The 22,450-nt window shown below is 41.0% G+C and overlaps 3 protein-coding genes across 4 annotated transcripts in view; 2 read left to right on the top strand and 1 right to left on the bottom strand.

Moving 5' to 3' along the window:
* Positions 1-745: 745 nt before the first annotated feature.
* On the bottom strand, positions 746-4,266 carry ttc9 (tetratricopeptide repeat domain 9). Its single transcript, XM_030719067.1, has 3 exons — positions 3,561-4,266; positions 2,999-3,181; positions 746-1,702 (listed from the first exon to the last, which is right to left on the bottom strand). Exons 1-3 carry the CDS (start codon positions 4,048-4,050, stop codon positions 1,620-1,622), a joined length of 756 nt encoding a protein of 251 aa, XP_030574927.1. The 5' UTR covers positions 4,051-4,266; the 3' UTR covers positions 746-1,619.
* Positions 4,267-6,993: 2,727 nt separating this feature from the next.
* Positions 6,994-11,387, top strand: med6 (mediator complex subunit 6). The gene is made up of 8 exons (XM_030718849.1): positions 6,994-7,062; positions 8,681-8,840; positions 9,198-9,289; positions 9,586-9,668; positions 9,760-9,868; positions 10,055-10,170; positions 10,277-10,304; positions 10,609-11,387. Exons 1-8 carry the CDS (start codon positions 7,041-7,043, stop codon positions 10,737-10,739), a joined length of 741 nt encoding a protein of 246 aa, XP_030574709.1. The 5' UTR covers positions 6,994-7,040; the 3' UTR covers positions 10,740-11,387.
* Positions 11,388-12,372: 985 nt separating this feature from the next.
* The window catches only part of pcnx1 (pecanex 1), a 31,911-nt gene continuing 21,833 nt past the window's right edge, over positions 12,373-22,450 (top strand). For both annotated transcript variants that reach the window (XM_030718782.1, XM_030718781.1), the window contains exons 1-6: positions 12,373-12,874; positions 14,276-14,490; positions 17,484-17,589; positions 18,475-18,511; positions 19,405-19,470; positions 19,561-21,279. In XM_030718782.1, coding sequence (XP_030574642.1) covers positions 12,722-12,874; positions 14,276-14,490; positions 17,484-17,589; positions 18,475-18,511; positions 19,405-19,470; positions 19,561-21,279 — 2,296 coding nt within the window. In that variant the 5' untranslated portion in view covers positions 12,373-12,721. The remainder of the gene's footprint in view (positions 12,875-14,275; positions 14,491-17,483; positions 17,590-18,474; positions 18,512-19,404; positions 19,471-19,560; positions 21,280-22,450) is intronic.

Here is a 22,450-nt window from a genome sequence, read left to right as displayed (position 1 = left end):
TTAATTGCCCACAGCTGAGCTTAGAGTCTTTGTAGGGCTGGAGCCTTTCACGGGATATGCAGGATGCACCCTGAATAGGTCAGCAGTCCATCACAGAGCTAACACAGAGACAGACACTCTTTCACTTGACACAAGGACACCTACAGCCAATTTAGAATCACTAGTTACACAGGCTTGGCAGCCCTAAATAAAACCCAACAGCCCAGTTTTTCTCAGCTTGATGGAACTTTATGGGCAGTTTGTTTCTGTTTAACACCTGCAACTTTACTGGTCTGGTTAAAATCGAATGAAATAATGAAAATTATCAACAAAAAAATATGTATACTCTGCGTCATATTTCTTCTCTGCACCAAGCAAAAGAAAAAGTTAAGGCAGCAGCTTGCGCTTCATAAATTATATATTAGCATTAAATTTAAAACACAAGAAAACAGAGTGAATGTTGGTCTTTTTCTTGATCATATGGTCAAAAACATGAATCCGTGTAAATGCTATTATTACTCTGTATTTGTTAAAATGTAAAGATGCAATTGTTGGTGTTAAGAAATTAGCCATATCGGTGAAAATGGTGGTAACACTGGGGAAAAAAAATCCATCCATTTTTAGATAATTGCCAGGATCAGGATTTCTGCCTCCCAACATTAGGCAACTACAAAGACAAAAATATCAATTCTTTTCACCCAGCTTTGCTTCATTTATTTATTTACACATGTGCTTTCATCGGAATTTCTCTATTCCTTTATTTAAGCTCATTAGGAAAATAAAAAAATGAAAAACTGAAGAGAAATCCAATGCTGCAGCACCACAAAAATAAAAATAATGCAATCAATAGACACGCATTACAACCATACCTTCACAGTAAACAGTATTTAAAGATACAGTAAATGCTGTGAGTGAAGTGCTTCATTTTGGCATTAATAAACATAAAAAGCTCACCTCTCCACGATAACTTCTTGTGATTTTATAAAGTAGCCTATTTACATTTTGTGATATGTCTCATATGTCTGACACTGCAATTAGCAACCGTGTGCTCTTGATGTCCTTGCCTATGCATTTTTGAGTTAGAAACCTACTTACGATAGCACCTTTACTTTAGATATAATTGGGAGTATAAAAAAAGTGAGTTTTGTAGTGCTTTCAAAATCAAAGTATGGTGACAGAAGTGGAGGTGTTTGTTACTCACTTACTCCAAGGCATTTAAAAGACATCTTGTGCGAGGGCAGGTGCTAATTTACAGTCATACTCGCCTGCAGACATGCTGGATTCACCTTTATTGCTCCTGTCTCTATCACAAGTCATGGCCTGTATGTGCAATGTTTGGACTGGCAGTGCATCAGATTGGAATGGGTAAAACACACTCAGGATAAATTCATACTATATATGATTGGAGGTTTGAAACGCAATATCCGGTACAGTTTTTTTGTTTTTTTTTAAAAAGAAAACATTTCAAGCACACAACAGTGAAATTCAATCACGTAACTGGCAACTGGATGCTGTGCAAGGCAAAAGCAAGCAAACATCATTTTACACCAAAACCTCCAACCTGTGGTGTTTAAGGTCTGGGTGGCACACAGTAGGGGCTGAAATTTATGACAAGCGAGAAGTCATCGGACAGTGAGTGCTTATGTGGCCTCTTTCTTCTCCCTTTGGGCATTTCGCCGAATCTTCATCTCTGTCAGCTGGATATAGCGGATGACATTGGTGTCTGGAAAACAAAGGCAGGAAAAGCCTGATTTATTTCCTGCTCAGACAGGAAACGGTGCATCAATATGGTCATAAATCTTGCACTTAAACACAACTCTGTGGTACATGGAATAACAGTAAAGCAGCTAGAAGCAATTTTTAACTCTTTTTTTTTTGGAACCGCAAAATCAAAACAAGCTCCATATGAAGCACTTGTTTTTACACTGTGGGGTTTTTAAAGGATTTTACTTGCTTAGCACATACAGGCAATGATAGTTAATAAATGAGACATACACATTACAAAATTTGCACAGATGTTAACCATGTGCAGGCAGCTGTCTGCAGACATTCACTTTATTTTTTCACCAGTCATGCAAGGAACAAATACATGTCAAATAAAGTTGTAATATTACCAGAAGAAGCCTTTCATCTAACTTGGCTCGTTTGGCTGTGCTGCTCTGATTAATGTTGTGTGACATGACTGAAGCACACACGTTCAAAAAAACAAGGTTGTGCTCCAAAAACTGATTCACTGTGTGTAGCTTATGTACTAAATTTCTGCACATTTCATAAATAAGATAGGGGTCACTTTACTCTCCACAGTAAAACAGAGGAATCTTGTATATTTCCTGTTATTATTCAAATACCTGATTTTACCCCAACAGCTTTTAGATGTGAAACATCTTCGGGAACTTAGCAGAAGTCCAGCTGCCTTTGACTGAAACACTCCAGACTGTGTTTAACATGTTATCAGTGGTTTCACTGTCATGTCTGCAATGTGCGCTAGATATTTTTGCATCAAGTGAGTTTAGTGCCAGTCAAAAGCCTGCTGTTCTCCTCCTATCCTGCAGTAGTCATCAGCGTTTTATTTTATTGCTGTAATCACTGAAGTCCACAAGTACCTGTTCATGTGAGACATTTTTACATGGCACAAAACACTCCACTACCAAAAGCTATTTTCAGCTACTCCCTTATCCACAGGGGTCCCCACAGCTGGTAGCACCGCATGTTTGATTTGGCAGATTTTTTTTTGTACCAGCTGCTCTTCCTGATGCAACCCCAAAGGGATTTATGTCTCTTCCAGGGATCTTTCATTTGTTAGACAAATGTATAAACCACTACACTATGGAGCCACTACACCACCAGTGCTGTCATTTTACCTGTCCTTGAACCCAACATGATGTCTTTAAATGCTCAGAGCAACTAATTTACATATCTCCACTTTGGTTCAGACTGAAATATTGAATCTCACCCACATTTTGGACTGCAATGAAGCATGGTGAAGGATGACTCCAACTTACAAACCAGCAATCCTTACCTGAAGGTTCCTGTTTGTGTGACTCCTTCAGGTAGTGCAGGGCTTTCTGGAAGTCTCCTAGGTGGTAATAGGCCACTCCAGATCGATACAAAGCCTTGAAGTTTTTTCCTTCCTTGTTAAGCACTTTCAGACAGTATTCCTTTACTCGTTCATAATTCACCAGCTCCATTTGCAAAAGGCAAGCTAGAAAGAGATTAAAAGGTGTGAGAGAGGAAAAAACTACTGATCATGCTGCAAAAGCCAATGTTTGAGTTTTAATTTTTTTCCTGAAGTACTAATGTGTCCAGTCAGGAACAAAAACAAAGTGGATTCTTTGGTTAAATCTTAAACATAAGGAAAATATGACAAGTTTACCAAAGGGTGAGTAAATATACAATTCAAATAAAGTGAAAATTAATAGAAAGTGAGGCGGATTGTGGGGTAAGCCTGAGAATGACTCATACTGCTAATGAATCATTCATGAGCGCTGGAGTATTCCCAGAATTTCCCTCTGCTGAAAAGACAACTGATAAGTGGAATCTGTGTCCATCTGTGAGAAATGTATGCGAAAAATGTCTCTTACCGGCCAGGCTGTTGTAACACTCCAGCTCTGCGTTCTCCATTGCTCCCTTCTGCTCATCTGTCAGCGTGGTGGACTTACTGATGGTCGGGAGGAGGGAGGAGGGTGACTTGGAGCTCGAGTCCGGATCCCCCAGAACCCTGCACAGCCCTTTAATCTCGAGTAGAGCTCGGTGATACTTGCCAATTGCCTCTCGGTACTTCTTATCCTTGTAGCACTGGGTGCCTTGGCTCTTAAAGTCCAGCGCCCGCCTCACGACGTCGGCTGGCTCATTGTAGGATGGTTGTTTCAGCAGCGACCCACCATGATGCTTCTGCTGCTGGAGTTGCTGCTGCTGGAGCTGCTGCTGATATCTGGCATCTTTGGTCCGGCTGCTGCTGCTGTTGGGAGGGTGAGCGCACTGCTGGAGCCGCGGGGATCCGCAGGCGTTGTCAGTGTGGCTGCCTTTACCGTTGTCCACCCTGCCGTCGTGCCCAGCCTGGATCACACTCATTTTCGACGTTATTTTATTATAGCTGCCCTACCTGCCAGTAAATTAGCTGGGAAATCGAGGCTTTTCACTGCATCCTCTCGGCTGTATCGCGCCTTCGCCTCGCCAGTGTCGCAGATACGTCTTCTCTGTGCGCAACCCTGCGCGATGCGCGCTCCTCTGTTGTAGCCTGTTCTCGTGTGTTTCTCTTCAAACGCGCCGATTGGTCGATACATACAGGGCCGGTGGTCCCATGGGGGTCCCACACCAGGAAGAAGAGGTTTAATTTCATTATCAATTTATCTGAAGATAATTTCATTATCAGTTTGTTTGCAACCTGCACTGGATGAGAGGGACGTTGCAGTGGTGTATTTGAACTGAGATTTTTAAAGGAAAAAAAAACGAAATTAGAGTTGTTATTTTCCTCTCAGTAGTATCTGTGGCCCTATCTTGAGGGATTTTTGTTTTTGGTTTTTTTTGCGTCATTTTGTAAAAGAAAAAAAAAAGGCCAAATAGCCGTGTAATAATGACTTGTAAATTAACGTATTACATCCTCATGCCAGAGGAAACACTTGATCTTAGTGAATATGAATTCAATTCTTCCTTTTATATCTTTTGGTGTAACGCTTATCCCCAACTGTAGGAATGTAGTCATCTCAGATGAATCAGATAAAGATCATCCAGAGCAGCCTTGCCTATTGCGCAGCCACTTTAAGCAGTCGTGACAGACTACAGTCCCCTAATTACAGCCTATGATGTCATTCAGATGTTTTTTGTTTGCTTGCTTTTGCAGGATATTGTTATTAGACTCCGTTATGAAGGCGGAGGGGCAGATGATAAATAAGCTGCCATTAGATCTTCTCGTTTTGACTGGGCATTTTCTCAGCAACACTGAGCGTGTCGGATTGTTTGTTGTCACAGGGGGAATGACCTCAGCTGTCTGGGTGTGTCTCTGGAATTTCAGCGTGGAACGAATGCTGCTGATCAGAAATAAAGACCATGAAAGCGATTAAATCATCACGCGCCTGAGAGCTTCAGCGTGCTGCTGTCAACAAGTGCGAACACGTGTAAAAATGTCTCTCCGGTTCTGTCGCCTCAGGTCTAATGGTTTGTTTGCACTCAAGGTGAGGGCGGAATTTTGCCAAATTAACCACAGAAATGACCGTATCATTTATATATGAATGCGTGTGCGTGTGTGTGTGTGTGTGTGTGTGTGTGTGTGTGTGTGTGTGTGGGTGTGTGTGTGTTTTAAGTCAACACTAAATAAGATCAGTTACATAACCGAAATGTCTTATTATAATTATATATTTTTTTAAATTAATTACTAAAGTTTAGAAAAGACTTCCCGACTTTTGTAATTTTAAAAAACAAACAAAAAATGCATTTATTTTCAATCTTATCTTGATGAAAGGCCCTTATTGTTAATTCTTATTTTTATAAAAACAGTTTAAAAGCTTACCAAAGTAACTTAACAGGCTGTTACTTTATGTCCAAAATACTATATACCCTGTTGAAAAGACATCAAGTAAAGCTGATATAGGGCCAGGCTGTACTTTCATAGAATAACAATAATTACCACTAGGCTGTGCAATGAGTCAGCGTAACTTTTATTTAATCAGGCCATCTATTAGAAAAACATTATTTACAGTGGCCACCGGGGAAAAGCCTCTTTTATACTTATACTCTGTGAGTCTGCTAGGGTCTGCTTGGGTCCAAGTGACTCATCAGATGATGAGTGTGGTTATGTGTGTCCATGCGGATATGTCCATGGAGAATTTACATTATAATGCACCAACTACGCATGTGCTCCATAGGGCGCACTTGAAGAACTATAACAAGAATGACGACTTGGCTGTTGGATCTTCAGCTGTCCATGCCCGTGTCCGCAATGGAGTATTTTCAAGGATTTAAGGAAATAGAGGTAGGGCTAAAAAGAGAAGAAAAGTGAAAAGCATCGAAAAACATTTCAACACACCTACTGGTAAAATGCTGCCTCCTGGTGGTGAGCGTTTTCATCAAAATTAGCAGGGGGTAATTACAAAAAGTACATTTACAATAAAATATTCCAGCAAGCATATTTTTGTAAATATTTATTCTTATCATAGGTGACTTGTTTTGAAGGCTAAATCAAATTATTGTATAAAGTCTATACAATAGGATAAACTGATGGAAAATACTGTCCACCCATTAATATTTGAACCCTCACATTTACTACATAGATTCTATGTAATATGTTCATTAAGGTTGTTATTATTAGGCCAGCAGTATTTATTACAAATATTCAGTGCTTTCTCCTAGACTGTATATAGTTAAATACAGAAACAGTGACGGCGTACTTTCTGTGTTTGGATTTTACTATTATCTGTGATAAATAAAGCACACATTTGCACAATTTCCTGCCTCATTAAGCTGCTCCCTTTCTTTCATGCGCTTTTATAATAAATATGAACATTCATTATTTAGGAATTATATTACTTCTAAACATTCAGGTGAAAAAAACCTTGACCTTCTGCAGTTTCCATGCAGACAAAATCTGGGAGTGGATGATGCAGTCATCACATACTGCTGACACCTTATTCCACTCTAAATAGTAATGGCTGGATGGTGATGCTCACCTTCTTTCTGAAGTGCACATGCAGGAGGATCACAGGATGATTTTGTGGCGTGATCTGGGAGGAATTCTGAATGTGAGTAAGACAAGAGAGAGAAAAAAAGGACAGCCATATGGCCGGTGTCTACCATGGGACAGGAAGGACCTGGGTGTCTCTACAAACAACAAGCTGGACCATTTACCGAGGAAGCTGAGATCATCATCATCATCATCATCATTATTATTATTATTATTTATTTATTTATTTTTTTTATTACTATTATTATTATTATTATTTCAGCTGCTGTAACAAAAGAAAGTATTTCTCATTTCATCGTCATCATATTCTGATGACGCCATCAAAATACGACCTGAAGGCTTAGCTATAGGAGACGTAATCCTTAGGAGACAGCTTGTTTACATCATGGCGTCGGTGGATTTCAGAGGTAGCTAAATCACCGTTTTATTATTTGTTAGAAAGTTATTGCCATTGTATTATTTTTAGCAGATATGCTGTGTTAGTTAGTACAAAATCCCCGTGTTTTTCAAATTCCGGAAACAGAGCCTAGATTCTGTATTGTTTTTTTATCTTCAGCTTCAGCTAACGCTAATATCGCGTTGATTAGCATGTCAGCTAACGCAGCTTAGCTTTCCTGTCTTAGAAGAGCTTTTGGTAGTAATTACACCAGAAAATAACTTAAGTTTATTGTAGTTTTCCGTCTAACATCATAGTGGTTTGTGCTTCTTTGGTACAGCGATGTCTGTGTAATTGGTAATGGTGGTTGTAATTACGCTGCTGTGTGGTTCGGTTTAGCTGTTCCGGGACATTATCATTTCTTTGAATGAAAGCAATGCATGATCTAACAGGATTTATTTGTGTGATTAGTTTAGTGTAAAGCTGAATTTCTTTCAGGCTGCAACAAAAATTGTTAAAATAAACCTAAACTTGCCTAAATTGCCTAAGTACCTTACTAATACCTTTAAAAAGCAGTCCTGAAAACACAACTGCGTATTATTAAAACTAGATTCTGTGTTTATGGTTAGTTTAAAGGAGCAAGTTCAACATAATCAAAAATAGAATTTTTTCTCCCTTGGTTTTCAACTCGCTAAGTTAACCCAGGGTTTCTCATGCGCGTTCACATGAAAGGCATCATTTGACCAATCAAAATTATTAATAAGTGCGCTGGTAACTATGGGTAAAATACCAAGAGGCTAAACACATTATACAGACTGAAAACAACACAAAAGTGTGTGTGAGAGGAAAAGCACTATAGAGTAATGTGGTATTAAAAGTGTGCATTTTAAGTTCTTTGCTCAGTAAGACTGGGAAAGAGTTGCTATATTAATTAATTTTAGCTTACTTGAAACCAGAAATGAAAGTTGGTCAAAATTCTGACTGTGTAAGTTAACAGATTTATCAATATCACAGCTCTATCATTAGGCCATCATTAAGACTGCTTCAGAGCAGGTTAGATCGTAAGTTACCATAACGATGTATCTCAGTAAAAAGCGAACCACCTCCATTGCACAGAAAGCCCAGGGTTACTACTGAAGTTACCTGGATAAGATGAAATCCTGCTTTGTAGTGCAGGCTGTCAACTTTTCAATTTGTCATAACAAACAGATTTAGCACAAAATTATAGCAGTAACAATTGAAGTTGAACGGATATGTGTGTGTGTGCCACCTGCTTAGCCTTCAACCTGTGCTACAGTACATGGAGAGCCACAGACACTACCCTGTGCTGCTAACCCAAAAACAAGGAGGTGCCATTGTTATTTTTCTACAGATTTTCACTGAATAAATTTAAACTAGCCATGGAACACTATGATGGACTCTGAAAACCAGTGTAGGTCTACGTTTCCCTCACACAAAATTTATCAGGAGTGCATGAGAGATTTGATAAACTATAATGGCATTTTTATCAAATAAAGCTTATCAATACCCACAATATCCATCTCAAGTTGTGATGTCATTTCAACCCTAACATGTAAATGCTGGCCATTTCCCATGCAGCATCAGTTCATGGTGTCATTTCATAAGCTCACTGCTTGCTTAATTTGCAGACAACCTTCTCGGGATATCCTGGGTGGACAGCAATTGGGTACCAGGTCTTAGTCCTGGAAATGTGCTGGAGTACTTCTCTGACAGAAGCAACCCCTTCTATGACCGAACCTGCAATAATGAGGTAGTGAAGATGCAGCGGCTTACTGTGGATCATCTGAAGTAAGTTTGTTTTACAGCTGCAAGATGGATACAAATCAGTGAAAAGGGTTTTTAAAAATCTGAAATTATTAAGTATTAAAAAGGGACACATTCTGCTCAGAATGTTATTGTCAAGTAGACCCCGCCCCATCCCCCCAAAATACACGCACACACGCGCACTCTCATATATAAATGATATGGTCATTTCTGTGGTTAATTTGGCAAAATTCCACCCTCACCTTGAGTGCAAACAAACCATTACACAGAAATTTTGATAAAACACAGATATGTTAGTGGCATTTGTTCTATTGAAGGTCTGAAATATTATATCTCCACAGCTGCAAGTTTGTGCAGACATTGTTTCTGTTTAATTTACAGTCAGATGGTGGGAGTTGAATACATCCTCCTTCATGCTCAGGAGCCAATTCTTTATATAATCCGTAAACAACAGAGGCACACACAGACACAAGGTGAGCTCCAAAAACTCTGATTGAATATAGTCTGTATCAGTCCTTTTTATTTATTTAACTACTTATCCATTTCAGATTTCACACACCGTTCTTTTTATTATGAATGTCATGATGCATATGGATGTTTAGTCAATAAATAGTAATTTATTTGTACTGTTTACCACTGCTGTCCTTTCTGGTATTCTTCAGCTGCATAATAATCCAACTGCATAAATCTTGCACTGTTATATGTTAGATTTTTAAAGTCTCACATTTCACATTCTTTGAATTTCTACTTCTGTCTGTTTGTATATCAGTCGTTCCTTTGGCCGACTACTACATCATAGCTGGAGTCGTGTATCAGGCCCCAGACCTGGGAACAGTTATTAGCTCCAGAGTGGTAAAAATCTATTATAATTCTATTAAACATAAATTTAGTTGTGCAAACATGATGAGAGATCAGTGTTAATATGAATCACATCTCTTTTTAGCTTTCCGCTGTGCATGGAATCCAGTCTGCTTTTGATGAGGCCATGTCATATTGTCGCTATCACCCATCCAAAGGATACTGGTGGCACTTTAAGGACCACGAGGAGAGAGGTTAGCTGTTTGGTCATTTACAGTTTAGACATATAGGTTGTGTTCTAATTATAAGTTGAGTTCCTGTGATGTGATCACAAATACTGAGAACAACAAAAGGAGGAGACAGCACCTGCCAGAGCTATGTTAACTTCTCTTGTTGGATTAACATTAGGTGAAGGTGATTAACATTAATCTCTTGTACAGAAAAAGCCAAACCAAAGACTAAGAAGAAAGAGGAGCCTAGCTCTCTGTTTCAGAGGCATCGTGTTGACACGCTCCTTTTGGACCTCAGGTCCAAATTTCCACCAACTTTCTATCAGGTACTTTTCACACTGATGTTATTATCCAGCTTGTTCAGTTGAATTTTGAGTCTAATAAAAGTCAATCCAATTGATTTTCTTTCCTTTTTTATTTCTGGACTTTCAGCCTAAGCCTGGTGAGAAGCCTATTCCAGGTATAATATTTAAATCATTTTACTGTATACAGATCCTAATCATATGTAATAGTATCTGTCAAGGTCTATCTGGAAGTGCTTGCTTAACACTCTGTAGATTACATTTCCTTTCATACATGAAATCTTGCCTTCATTGTCAGCATTGAATTCATAGTGCTTGATTAAAGTAAAAAAAAAATCGATATGTTTATCTTTTTTCAGCTGAATATTTTAATTTTAAAGTCACTTATGTTCAGATTTTAATGTGGCTCCTTGAAGGCCAAATTCTTGAGTTTTCTTTTAACTTGGGGCTTTTGTATTGCAGTTGAGGTGAAAAAGGAGCCTGAACCTCCCACAGAAACAGTGAAGCAAGAGGAGAGGGAGCAGGCAACCAAGTCCTCTGCCCCAGCTCCACCAAACAAACCGCCTCCTGAGAAAAGACCAAGACTACAGTGACAGATATTCTCCTTACACTCCAGGAAAATTGAGCACTTCTCTGAGAGTTCTTCAGCACTCACTGGAATAATGACTCGAGACGTTAATGTTTCCTTCTCAAAACTGAAAGACGATCTGCGTCTGTGCTCATTTGATCAGTTTATAGAATACTGAGAATAAAAAAGCGTCAGTTGTTTGTGTCAGTGTCAAGACTACTTTTACACTGCAGCATTAGTCTTGTACTCTTGATAGGCTTCAGGCAGCTGCAGCACAAACAAGTGATTCAAAGTGGAGGATTTTTTTTTTTTTTTTTATGATAAGCTGACATCAGCATCTGTGTCAGCTTACTGTTGACATCATCTTAATGTTTTTTGTTGTAGTGACTTCAGAGGAACGTTTAATTCTCTGTCTGCTTTACAAATGAGATGTGTAACGGTGCATCATCTCATCTGGAAAGCAAACGGCCTCTTGACCCAAACATGGCTCGTTAATTTCATAATTAATTTCATACACTTTCATCTGCTTTGGAAGAAATACCCTGCTTTTGTGATTTGTTTTGTTTTTATATTAAATTGTATCCATTAATGTATTCTGATCTGTTTAATTTGTGACATTTAACAGACTTCACATTTGTTTTATTTCAACCTGTAATTAAATCTCACACTCAAAGCTCCTGCACTGTGGTGTTTTCCCTGTTTAACTACAGCAAAACATGTTTAATAATTATCCTCAGACCAAAAACTAGTTATCCTTTCTTTGATCCAGTCGATATTGATGTATGGAGCACCCAAAGGATTGCAGAGAGATAACGTACTGTGCAAAAATCTTGAGCCAGTCCTAATTTCTTTATATTTTGCTACAAAAAAAGAAAGTGGGTGTAGTGGTTTAATGAAACATGCAAATGGAAATACAGAATACAAGGGAAAAACCAAGTTGGTACAATTCTAATGAGCTTGAAAGTCAATATTTGGTATGATCACCTTTATTCTTCAGCAGAGCCTGAATTCTCTTAGGCAGCTTTCTTTGTAGTTTCTTTCAGTAGTCTTCATGAATACAGTACCAGTCAAAAGTTTGGACACACTTTCCCCTTCACATGAATTGTGACTCCAGGCTAGAGTCCCAAAGTCTTGAAATGGTCTTGTAACCCTTTTCAGACTGATGGATATCAGTGACTTTGTTTCTCAGCTGTTTCTTTAGCTTGTGGCATGATGTGTTGCTTTTTGAGACCTTTAAGCCTCACTTTGTCAGACAGGCTCTGTTTAAGTGATTTCTCGATTCAACAGGTCTAACAGTAATCAGGCCTGGGTGTGGCTTTTTTCACAGCACTGTAAATTAACAGTGGTTGGAGGTCACTCCACCTTAACTAGAAAAACAACGTTATATTTCATTTCCAGGCACCACTTTTTCACTTTTTTTTTTTACTTTTCCGCATTTTTATTAACGGGAGAGGATCTGAGGACCATTTTGCATCCTTAATGTTGCAGATAATTTTCCCCCCAATAGGTGTCGCCATGTAGTCACATTTAGTTCGATCTCTCCATGTTTAATTACCTTTTTAATTTCTACATTCATGCTTCATCACTCCAGTGAGTCACAATCAAACAAGCATGCCTACTCACCGGAAATTTAAAATTTTCCAGTAGGAAGAGTGAGTGGACAGCAGAAGGGTGAAAGCACAAAGGAGTTGTGTGTATTTTTTTGTTGTTTTTTTTTTTTATTTGTTAATATTTACTGTAGACAGCGGCTGCCTGTGTACCGATTCCACGAAGAAGAACTTTCTCGCAGGGCGTGGTGGGATAGGAGTCTTCCTCACTGGAGGACTGAAACAGTGCCCCAGCTGGCTGGCTAGCTGCAGAGAGAAGATGGCTGCAGAGGAGATTTTCAGGCCACTGTCTGAAAACAGAGCGCCGTTTGTCATGTTGAACGACGACTAGCCCTGGCGTGTCACCCTGGTTGTCGTGTCGGTCGGTTCCGCCTGGATTCGTCGGAGGGGACCAAACATTATGGGGTCGCAGACTCTCCAGATTCTGAGGCAGGGGGTCTGGGCTTCAATCACAGGCGGATGGTACTACGACCCCAATCAGAATACGTTCGTCAACGCTTTGCATCTCTACATCTGGCTCTTTCTGCTATGTTTCCCCTTCACGCTGTACATGGTGAGCCGCTTTGCCTTTTATTTCTTTGTTTTATATTTATTTATTTATTTTACCTCACATACAGGTATTTCTTTTTGTATTTGTCATGACTGTTGACAGCTTAAGTTACCAAACCGACTGTCCGTTAGGTTAGCAGCCACAGCGCACTAACGGTCGGTCTCGGTCTATTATCTGGAGCGGAGACAATGTAAGCTCTCATTAAACTAAGGGAACGTAGCGGGATATTTTAAGTATAGTGGGATTATCAAAAATTATCCACTAAACCTAAAGATTTCTTAGCAAATAAGCCTTATTCTGGTGGGAACATTAACAAAAGAGCCTTTAACCCCCTTCGGTTTCAGTGTACTGTCCATCAACTAGATTGGACCGAAATGCGCTTTTTGTTCATATTCTGTGTTTTAGTTAAGGTCCGCTTGAATATTTACACTGTGTCCCGCTGTAATCAGTGAACTTATTCTCCCTTCCCCCTCTTTATTATCTACTTGTTTTCCTCCTGTCGGTAGTGATTTGCGGTACCACCAGAAGCTACCAGCTGTGACTGCAGGAGCACAGCTGACAGGGATGTTAGCAGTGATCCTGCCCCTGTAAATGCCCAAGAATCAGACTCAAATACCGCTGTTTGCTCACTTTATTTATCCCCCAAATAGCTTTGTTTACACGTTTCCTAAAGAGCTTTGCCTTCTAAAGGTGTACTTTTCTGTGGCACGTCATTTAAAGGACTAATTCTGCCAAACTTTGATGTGCTGTACACCACTGTGTTTTTAAAATACACATTTATAACAGTTGGCAGGATTGTGAATGACTGTGCTGACTTCTATATAGAGAAGCTGGTGTTTGAAATAGGTTTGTGGTTTCCTTTCTATTCCTGGAGTGGAAATGCGTTGGTCAGCTCTGTGGTTTATATTGAGCCGCAAGTTTGAGTAGCGTTGCTGCTGTTTGTGAGAACTGCAAACAGATGCAGGGGGGTGGGGGGGATTTCTCAAGGACAAGAGAGAGACTCTGGAGCTCATTTTGTCATCTCTTTCTGTAATAGCCTCCCTGCCAGATGCCTCACTACACAGACATAAAAATAATAATGGAATGCTGTAATTCTTAAAACAATGCAGATGTGTCGTAATAATTTTCACAGTGGGTGCAGTAATGTATTTGTCATCTTTAGCTGTGTTTAGCAGAGCTTGTTTGCTCTGTGGCAATGCTTGGGTCCAGGTCAGGGGTTTATAAATGATGTGTCATTATGTCTGAATGTCCAAATTGAATCTAAATCACTCCTGGGCTGCTGAGATAAATACGGAAAAGAGAAATGAATGTGAAATGTGTAAGACGGGCGGGGGGGGGGGGGGGTCAAAATGGTACGAGGGCAGTCTGTATAACCTTTTTGCCTCATTCTTCATCTAATATCAGGCCCTGCCGCCAACCATGGTGATAGTGGGAATCTACTGCGGTGTGATTGCTGCCATGTTCCTGCTGCTGAAGACAGTGAATTACCGCCTCCACCATGCCTTGGATGAGGGGGAGGTGGTGGAGCATCAGGCTAAGGAGAATCAGGGCAGCAGAGGTGGTACTGAGGGGGCTAATGATGGAGGCGTGACCCGACGGGAGGACAGCAATGGCCCAGGGTAAGTTCATGTCACGCACAGACTGATGGTGGATTTAATATCTGGAGATGGGGGACTGAGGTGCACAATTGATCAAGTATTTTGTGAAGTTTGTGTAAGATCATTAAGGTGAAGTACGTCACGCTTTCTAATGATGGTGTGGGGTTAAATTGTTTAAAGATGATGTAATCTACAGTTGTGCAATGGCGCTGAGGACAGAGGTCTGGACTAGTGATGACATGTGAAACATATGTAGCATCCAAGTTCCTCAAAGGGCAGCTGTAACATCAGGAGTGAGGAGGCTGTTCACCTTACATTTAGGCTCGCAACGCACGTAACTGATGCTTTAGGAGGGCTTAAAATTATTACGACACATGCTGACGCCACGTCAGGAAGTTACCTTTAAGTTCGGTGATATTTAATTTGTCCTAGGTTAAGGCATCTGTTGCCGAGCTTTGTTGTAAAAAGTATTACCGGGTTATTTGTTAGTCTCATTCATGTTGCCCACACTTAAAGGTGACTTATAAGGTTTTCTAAGAAGCAAGAAAAGGTTTAGATTTGTCCAGAAATATTGTGTTGTGTTTGTCTTTGAGGATTAATAAAGGTGTTTGATGCATTTTCTGTGCCATAAAAATTTCCAAAGCTGTTTTTTTTTTTTTTTTTTTCCTCCCCTCTTTTTCTGTGAAATGTGTGTTACTTACATTAGTGGTTGTTTTCATCCCCTGCATTTGCTGGTTCATTTCTGTGTTGGTTTTGTTTTGGCACGCTACCAGCACTTGTAGGCCAGTGAAGTAGTGTGAAAATGTTGGCAGGAACATTCATGTCATGTCACCCACATATTTGCATTAAAGAACAAACCAAGTGAGGGACTACTCCTTAAATAAAAAATTTTTTTTGAAAACTCCAGAGTGCTACCAGTTGAGCGAAATGAGAGGTTTTCCAGTTATTCCCATGTCCTTTACCCAGCATGCACTGGGTTTTATTATTTCCTTTCCTCCCAGTTTAATGTGTCTCACTGCCAAAGTCCTAGAAGCAAGCCTCACTACTTGGTAGCCATCTTAAAATGCTTTCAGGCACTTATTTTGGTAGTTAAAGTTAGTTAAATTTAATTTCAGTGATCACAGATATAGAAACTAAAGAAATGCTTGAAGTTGCTGACATTCCCTTGGATTTTATAATTCTGCCACCATTTTCTCAGTTGTTGTCCTCCCAAAAGAGGATCATTGATTCTGTTTCTTTCTCGTATGCTTCAGTTACTGCTCTGCAGCCATTGCCTCACATTGTTACAAAGGTGTTTGTGCGTCCCGTTTACCACTACACATGTATATGCATGAATACTAATGCATATTAGCTAATTTGCATCTGTTGTGACATTAAGAATCAGTAGTACATTGTAGCATTACATTCACTGGCATTTTATTAGGTACACCTGTTCAGCTGCTCATTTAAGCAAATATTGGATCTGTTCATCTAGTCACATGGAAGCAGCTCAGTGCATTTAGGCATGTAGTCAGGGTCAAGATGACCTGCTGAAGTTCAAACTGAGCATCAGAATGAGGAAGAAAGGTGATTTAAGTGACTTTGAACATTGCATGGTTGTTGGTGCCAGACGGGCTGGCCTGAGTATTTCAGAAAGTGCTGACCTACTGGGATTTTCCTCCACAACCACAGAGAATGGTTAGAAAAAGAGAAAACATCCAGTGAGCAACAGTTCTCTGGGTGAAAATGCCTTGTTGATGTCAGAGGAGAATGACTAGACTGCTTCGAGTTGAACAACACAGATGGGCTACAGCAGCACAAGACCACACCAGGGTCCGCTCCTGTCAGCTAAGAACAGAAAACTGAGGCTACAGTTCACACAGCCTCACCAAAATTGGACAACAGAAATTTGGAAAAACATTACCTGGTCAGAATTTGACATAAACAACATGAAATCATGGGTCCATCCTTCCTTGTATCAGTGGTTCAGGCTGCTGGTGGTGGTGTAATGGTGTGGGGGATATTTTCTTGGGCCCCTTAGTAGCAGTTGATCATTGTTTAAATGCCACAGCCTGCCTGAGTATTGTTGCTGACCGTGTCCATCCTTTTGTGACCACAGTGTACCCATCTTCTGATCGGACAGTATAACAGACAATGACATCTATAATAAGCAATAATTAAACAGGTTTAATAAATAGGTAGTATTAACACTTACAAAGTACAAATGAATGTAGAAGCCCAGCTCTGAATGTCAGCTTTCTATCATTTAAGTTTCACTCTCATTCAGAGTGAACAAAAGCCAGTGAGGTCTCAGCCTTTTACTGCCAGTGACTTGAAGAAGTGACTCATACTCACATTCCAGAAGCAGTGCTTAGCAGGATGCTGGGACGGGGGAAAGGCAACAAAAAGAATGAGACCTCTCCACCAGTCATAGCTTTGCCCACACATCTGGAGTAGCATTCTAGGTTGTTTGGGCTTGCAGCGTTGTAGACGAGCTTAGCTGACGTTCATTAAGGTGGTTTTTTGGGGGTTTTTCTTTTCTTTTCTTCCACTGCCCACTCATTTTCTCCACTTGCTGCTACTTTTTCCAGTCTCTGTTTTTTTTTGGTGCTGCATGTTATAGTTGATTACTTGGAGTGTTTGTTTTGTGGTCTGACCTGCTATGAAACATTTTTGGCATATGAAAATGATTTATATCCCTGGCAAGTTGTTTGTTTCTGCATACCATCTGGTTAAACAAACATGTCTGGGCTAAATATAGACCCGGAGAAAAATCACTGATGCTTTCATCTGTTTTTGGTCCCTCAATGGAGTTTTAAAGCCTATGCAAAAGAGTTAAAATAAAGGCCTGATTTAATGATTTCACCTTGTGATTGTTGTTTTGTTTTCCCTCTAACATGAGTCTGACGACATCTTCTTTCTCTCTGAAGGAGATAAATGACATGTAACAGGGTTAAACAACCAGGATGACCTCAGTGGTTTCCATCGATGTGCTTGTAACACAAGCGTGTGCATGTGTTTGTGTGTCTGTAAAGGGACCCTGGAGGGGGTATTGAGATGGCAGACTTCATCCGACAAGAGACTCCACCAGTGGACTGCAGTTCCAGGAACTCCTATATTGGGATGGAGTCTAACCAGCAGGTAAGCAGAGCGCTGGCCTGCTGCACACTGTGTTCCATAATTGGCTTTATAGTGACTTTATATCACATTTCCAGCATGGAGAAAGCAGTGTTTATGTACCAGTGTCAGTGCACCAAATCACAGATGAGGTTGTTTACATTTCATTGAATGCTTAAAAAAAAATAAAATCACCACAGTGGAAGAAGCACTACTTTCTGGAACAGTCCCAGTAGTGAATTTAAACAAGGTTTTTCAGAAACGACCTGTTTAAATGGAAGCAGCATCCTAAAATAATGTACGGTCAGATTATGAATGTACATATTTTTTTCTGTAAACTATAATACATGTCTTATTATGTGTATTGTGGTTACTGTAAGCAGAGTAATTTAAGACATGCATGCAACCGTGAGAAATCCAAAGGATAAAGTCCAGTTTAAATATTTTTTGTTGTTGCTGGACTAGAGGAAGCTGTGTGCGTGTGCAGAGGAGTGTTTTCATTAATAATGATTTTCAAATATTGCTGTCAGGCCGATATCTCCTTTAATGTTCAAAGTTCTTTAGCTGCCTTATTCTGTGAGATATATTTAACCTCTGAATCCCCATGGGTGCTGTGTTCTGTGTCTTTGTACTGTATGTCCTTGAGTCTCTAATCAGCCTGCACGTTCTGCTCAGCTGCTGTGTGGCGAGTTGGCAGAGAAGCCAAAACTTTTCTCTCTGATGACGGCACACAGGCACTGGCTGTTTGTAATACACAAACAGCATCTTCTTTGCGATGTCGTATTACATAAAGCTCACGCCTTGTCAGTTTGCTCGATGAGCATTTTGCTGTGAAATTTGCTTCTGATATCCTGACCCTTTCCTTTTGAAAGACAAATAGCTTAATTTATCTTCTCATTCAAATTTCAGATTGCATCTACTCATCGAAGAGCAACAGTTGCCAAAGGTAATATGCCAAACAACTTTTTTTTTTTTTTTTCTGTGCCTACTCAACTTCAAACGATCAAAAGAGAAAGAAGTGACACATTACAAGTGTTGGTTTAACATCTTCTTTGCAACACTTTCTGCTTGTGGAATTACTACATCCTTGATCCCCACCCAGCTGCCCAGGAGATGTAGCCTGACTCAGCATTGCTGTGACCTCAACAGTCACACCATGATAAGGCAGCTTTTGACAGGCGCTGCTGGGTTTGGAAAAAAAAAAAAAGGGGGGGGGGGGGGTGTAATACAATAAGGATACAATAAGACCCAGCATTGTAGTCATTCTCTGGGAGCAAGTTATTGAAACACCGAGATGAAGACAACAGCTGTACTTGTAGCTGTGCTAGGGGGCCATTGTACTCAGCGTTTGAGTGAGGCGTCTGCGTTGCCTGAATAATTCAGTGAGTCTGTTCGATGCCATTCTAATTAGCTGGCAGTTTGTGATGAGACTAAATGGTCTGAAGTGGGACAAGGACTCTGCAGGGATTTAGTTTTTTAATCTCCCCTCCTCTTTACTGTACACTTAGACAGTTTGCAACAGACTTCCAGGAAGTCATGGCAGCTCTTAAAAAAGAAAAAAAAAACGTAACATTTATTTCCAAGAGGAAACCTAACAGTTACATCTTTGTTCAATTGTTATCTTGTGCTGCCATCGATAGATTCAAAGAATCTATGCAGAACAGCTCCTACCTCCATTAAATCTGGCTTTTCCCCATAAACAATTAGGGACATCTCTCAGAAAAAGCATTTCTTACTACAAGGCAATAGTGTCTGTTTCTTTATTCTCTGTAGGGGCCAGTTATGTGTAGATTTTCAGATACTTATTTTCTTAAAAGGTGTTTTTCCCTGTATTTTCAGGAGATGTGGAAAGGACCTCAGATGACATGAGTTTGACTCTTGTTGAGAGCTGTAGTCATGATCATGGTAAACACACATTCACTTATAAATAAGCTTATTTTATGGTACTGGCAAACAGCATTTTCCTCAATATATTATTTCTTTGTATCCATTTAGATCTACTCTCAGACACAAAGATGTACTGCCTCGTTCCCAATGATTCCTTCGCCTCTTTGCAGCCATCAACCTCCTTGTGTCCTTCAGAGCTGTCCAGGGAGCCTGCTGATCTCTGTAACTCTGCTGCTTATCACTTCAACCTGTCACACTCCTCCTGTGACACAGAAGTGACCTCTCATTCGTCCATGCAATCTCAGACTTTCAGGAAGGAGCTCCGTTCTCGAGGCCTGCCTCGGACCTCTAGCTCAGCAGGTTCTGCTTTCCCGGACCCGTGTCTGCCAGACTTTGCTCTGTATCCTCCACCCAGAAGAGGCGGCCTTGACCCTGTGTGTGAGTTGGAAGCTGCCAGACCACACAGGCCAGGGGTGTGTGACAGACAGGGGGCAGACGTCCTGCACCAGCAGGACCAAGCTATGCCCTCAACTTCTGGAGTAGAGTGCTACAGACACAAAGAGCAACACAGGGTTGCTCGTTCAGTCTCTAAGGAAGCAGGGGAAGGTAGCTCAGGACTATACCAGGTGGAAGGTGGTGGTGGTGGTGGTGGAAAAGGCTGTGGTGGAGGAGCAAAGTCCCAAGGAGGGGAGCGAAGTGCTGATAGCCTGAGGAGTCTAAGTACTCGGAGTAGTGGTTCCACTGAGAGTTACTGCAGTGGCACAGACAGAGACACCAACAGCACTGTCAGCAGCTTCCACAGTGAACAGACCAGCTCAACACATGTGGAGAGCCTGCTCTCACTTTCAGGGGATGAACGTGCACGGGAAAGAGGGGAGACAGTATCTGCTCTAGCAGATGACAGGACTTCTAGTATTAGCCTTCGAAGTCTTGGTAACCTTCCCTCCAGGGAAGCCAATAAAAACCCACATGCCAATGAGCTGACTGCTAAACAAACTGTGGACACACAGTCATCTGCAACCCAAGAACTGGTTGAACCTGGCAGGTGCACCGAAGAGCCTGGCATCAGGACCAGTGCTGATGGCTCAACAGGTGTAACTGTCACAGAGCAGGAGCAGGTGAAAGACAACATTCAACCAAAGTCGGCTAATATAGTTCAGAGGACTTCTTCTCTGTCAGCAGGTCGCAGTGGACGTCGGCGGACTGGAAAGAAGAGAGCAAGCAGCTTTGATGCCAGCCATCACCGGGACTACATGTCTATGCGTGCTATGGCCAAGCCCTGTAGTGCTGTATTCACTGGTGGTGGAGAGGATGACTCTAGTGATCAGAGTGAACTCAGCTGTGCCTCCAGTCTCCGCTCCACCCAGCACCTAAGTACAGACAGCTCATCTAGTGCCACCTCCCGTTCCTGTCACTCACCAGAGAGCCACTACAGGGCCCTGAAAGCCAAGCACGCTGCAGCCACTGCACCCTCCTCCTCTTCCACCACAGTAAAAGCTGAGACAGGATTGCGAAACGGAGGGAAGCGGCGCACCTCCCGTCGTACCCCCAGCACAGGCAGTGCCAAAACACATGCCAGAGTGTTGAGCTTAGACAGTGGTACGGCTGCATGCCTTAACGATCCCAGCCGCCTAGGAGCTCCAGCGGGGCCTCGGCCCCTTACCACTTCCAAGTCAGACTTGGAAGCCAAAGAAGGGGAAGTCTTGGATGCGGCATCCCTACTGGGTCGGGCCTCCCAGCTGGAATCAGTGACCCGCTCCAGAAACAGTCTGCCCAACCAGGCAGCTTTCACTGAGCCTCAGGATGCTAATGCTCCTTCCCTGCGGGGTATGTACCACACACAGCTCACAGCTCTCCAACATACTGTACACATTGCATTCTATCTGATTTACCATTAGTAATTGATGACTAGTTTACATTTTGTGATGGCAGTGTAATATTGATAAGGCCCCAGAGCAAATGCAGTTTGGTTTTGGTTAGTTAGTTTAGGTATTTTTACTTGCCTTGCAGATTAGTGTTGTTTGCATAATAATCAGTGGTGATGGTTTGGATATGTATTGGACATTGCTTCACTGGAAACCTTTAGTAATATTCATTGCTTGCTGGCATATGAACAGAAGCATAATGACACAGTTGAATCTGTTTCGGTGTAGTCTTTCAGTTCATTTGAATGTGTGTGTGTCTGTGTGTGTGTGTGTGAGAGAGAGACGAGACTGCAGACAAGATGCTGTCTCTCTTCATTCAGTGTCACCATGGTAAGTTACCATGGAGTGATAATTCTGACCCAAGCATATTGTTCCTTGCATAGATCACTGCTAGCATGATGGCACAGTGTGCGCGTTGTATCGAGGTTAGACAAACAGCAGCTCTCTTATTAGTGTAAAGCTCAGCTGGTGTAATGGACATTCCATACTCCACATTCTTCAAATTTGCAAGCTAATATCTCACATTTTTACTGAGTCCTTCCCTGTCTGGGTTCTTATTTTTTGGCTTCTGGAGTGTACACCTCCTGGGATATACAATATCAGAGGCAGGATATGCCTGGGCATATGAACCGTTTTCTAGAAACATGTCATAACTTGACTCCATACTGCTAGATCACAGTCTGTAAAGGGACATTTGTTGGTATTTTAATCTAGTATTCCTAACTAAAGTGTGTGACTGTACTTGAAGTGATAAGTGGTGTTTTTTTAGTAGAAATTTGCTTGACTTGGAAGAAGCCCGTGATGTCAAATGCTACTTCTGTGACTGCAGCAAGCAAGCAAGTATATTTTCAGTGAATAAGTTGTGCATTATTTATCATGCAAACAAAAAGCTGCATCTGCTCATCTTGATACACAGGGGTTGTGCTACGGCAGTACTCCTTGTTGACTTACACCCAGGGGTTAATGCTAACTAAATTTAGCAGGAGTTACCTAAGTTTAGCTGGGAAATGCTGAGTCATTTTGATGCTTTTATTAGACTTATCTGTTTGACCTACTGTTTCAGCATATCACCA

The sequence above is a fragment of the Archocentrus centrarchus genome, chromosome 22 (assembly GCF_007364275.1).
Source record: "Archocentrus centrarchus isolate MPI-CPG fArcCen1 chromosome 22, fArcCen1, whole genome shotgun sequence".
In the NCBI taxonomy this organism is placed as follows: Eukaryota; Metazoa; Chordata; class Actinopteri; order Cichliformes; family Cichlidae; genus Archocentrus; species Archocentrus centrarchus.
The sequence above is the reverse complement of the archived record's forward strand: the minus strand, read 5'-3'. Positions and strand labels throughout refer to the sequence as shown.

Excerpts from the sequence above, each read along its gene's own strand:
- ttc9 (XM_030719067.1), bottom strand. The coding sequence starts at position 4,050 with ATGAGTGTGATCCAGGCTGGGCACGACGGCAGGGTGGACAACGGTAAA. Across the intron at positions 3,182-3,560 it reads GTGTTACAACAGCCTGGCCG|CTTGCCTTTTGCAAATGGAG; the intron begins GTAAGAGACATT and ends ATCTCTTTCTAG. Across the intron at positions 1,703-2,998 it reads ACACAAACAGGAACCTTCAG|ACACCAATGTCATCCGCTAT; the intron begins GTAAGGATTGCT and ends TTTGTTTTCCAG.
- med6 (XM_030718849.1), top strand. The coding sequence starts at position 7,041 with ATGGCGTCGGTGGATTTCAGAG. Across the intron at positions 7,063-8,680 it reads GGCGTCGGTGGATTTCAGAG|ACAACCTTCTCGGGATATCC; the intron begins GTAGCTAAATCA and ends CTTAATTTGCAG. Across the intron at positions 10,305-10,608 it reads TGGTGAGAAGCCTATTCCAG|TTGAGGTGAAAAAGGAGCCT; the intron begins GTATAATATTTA and ends TTTGTATTGCAG.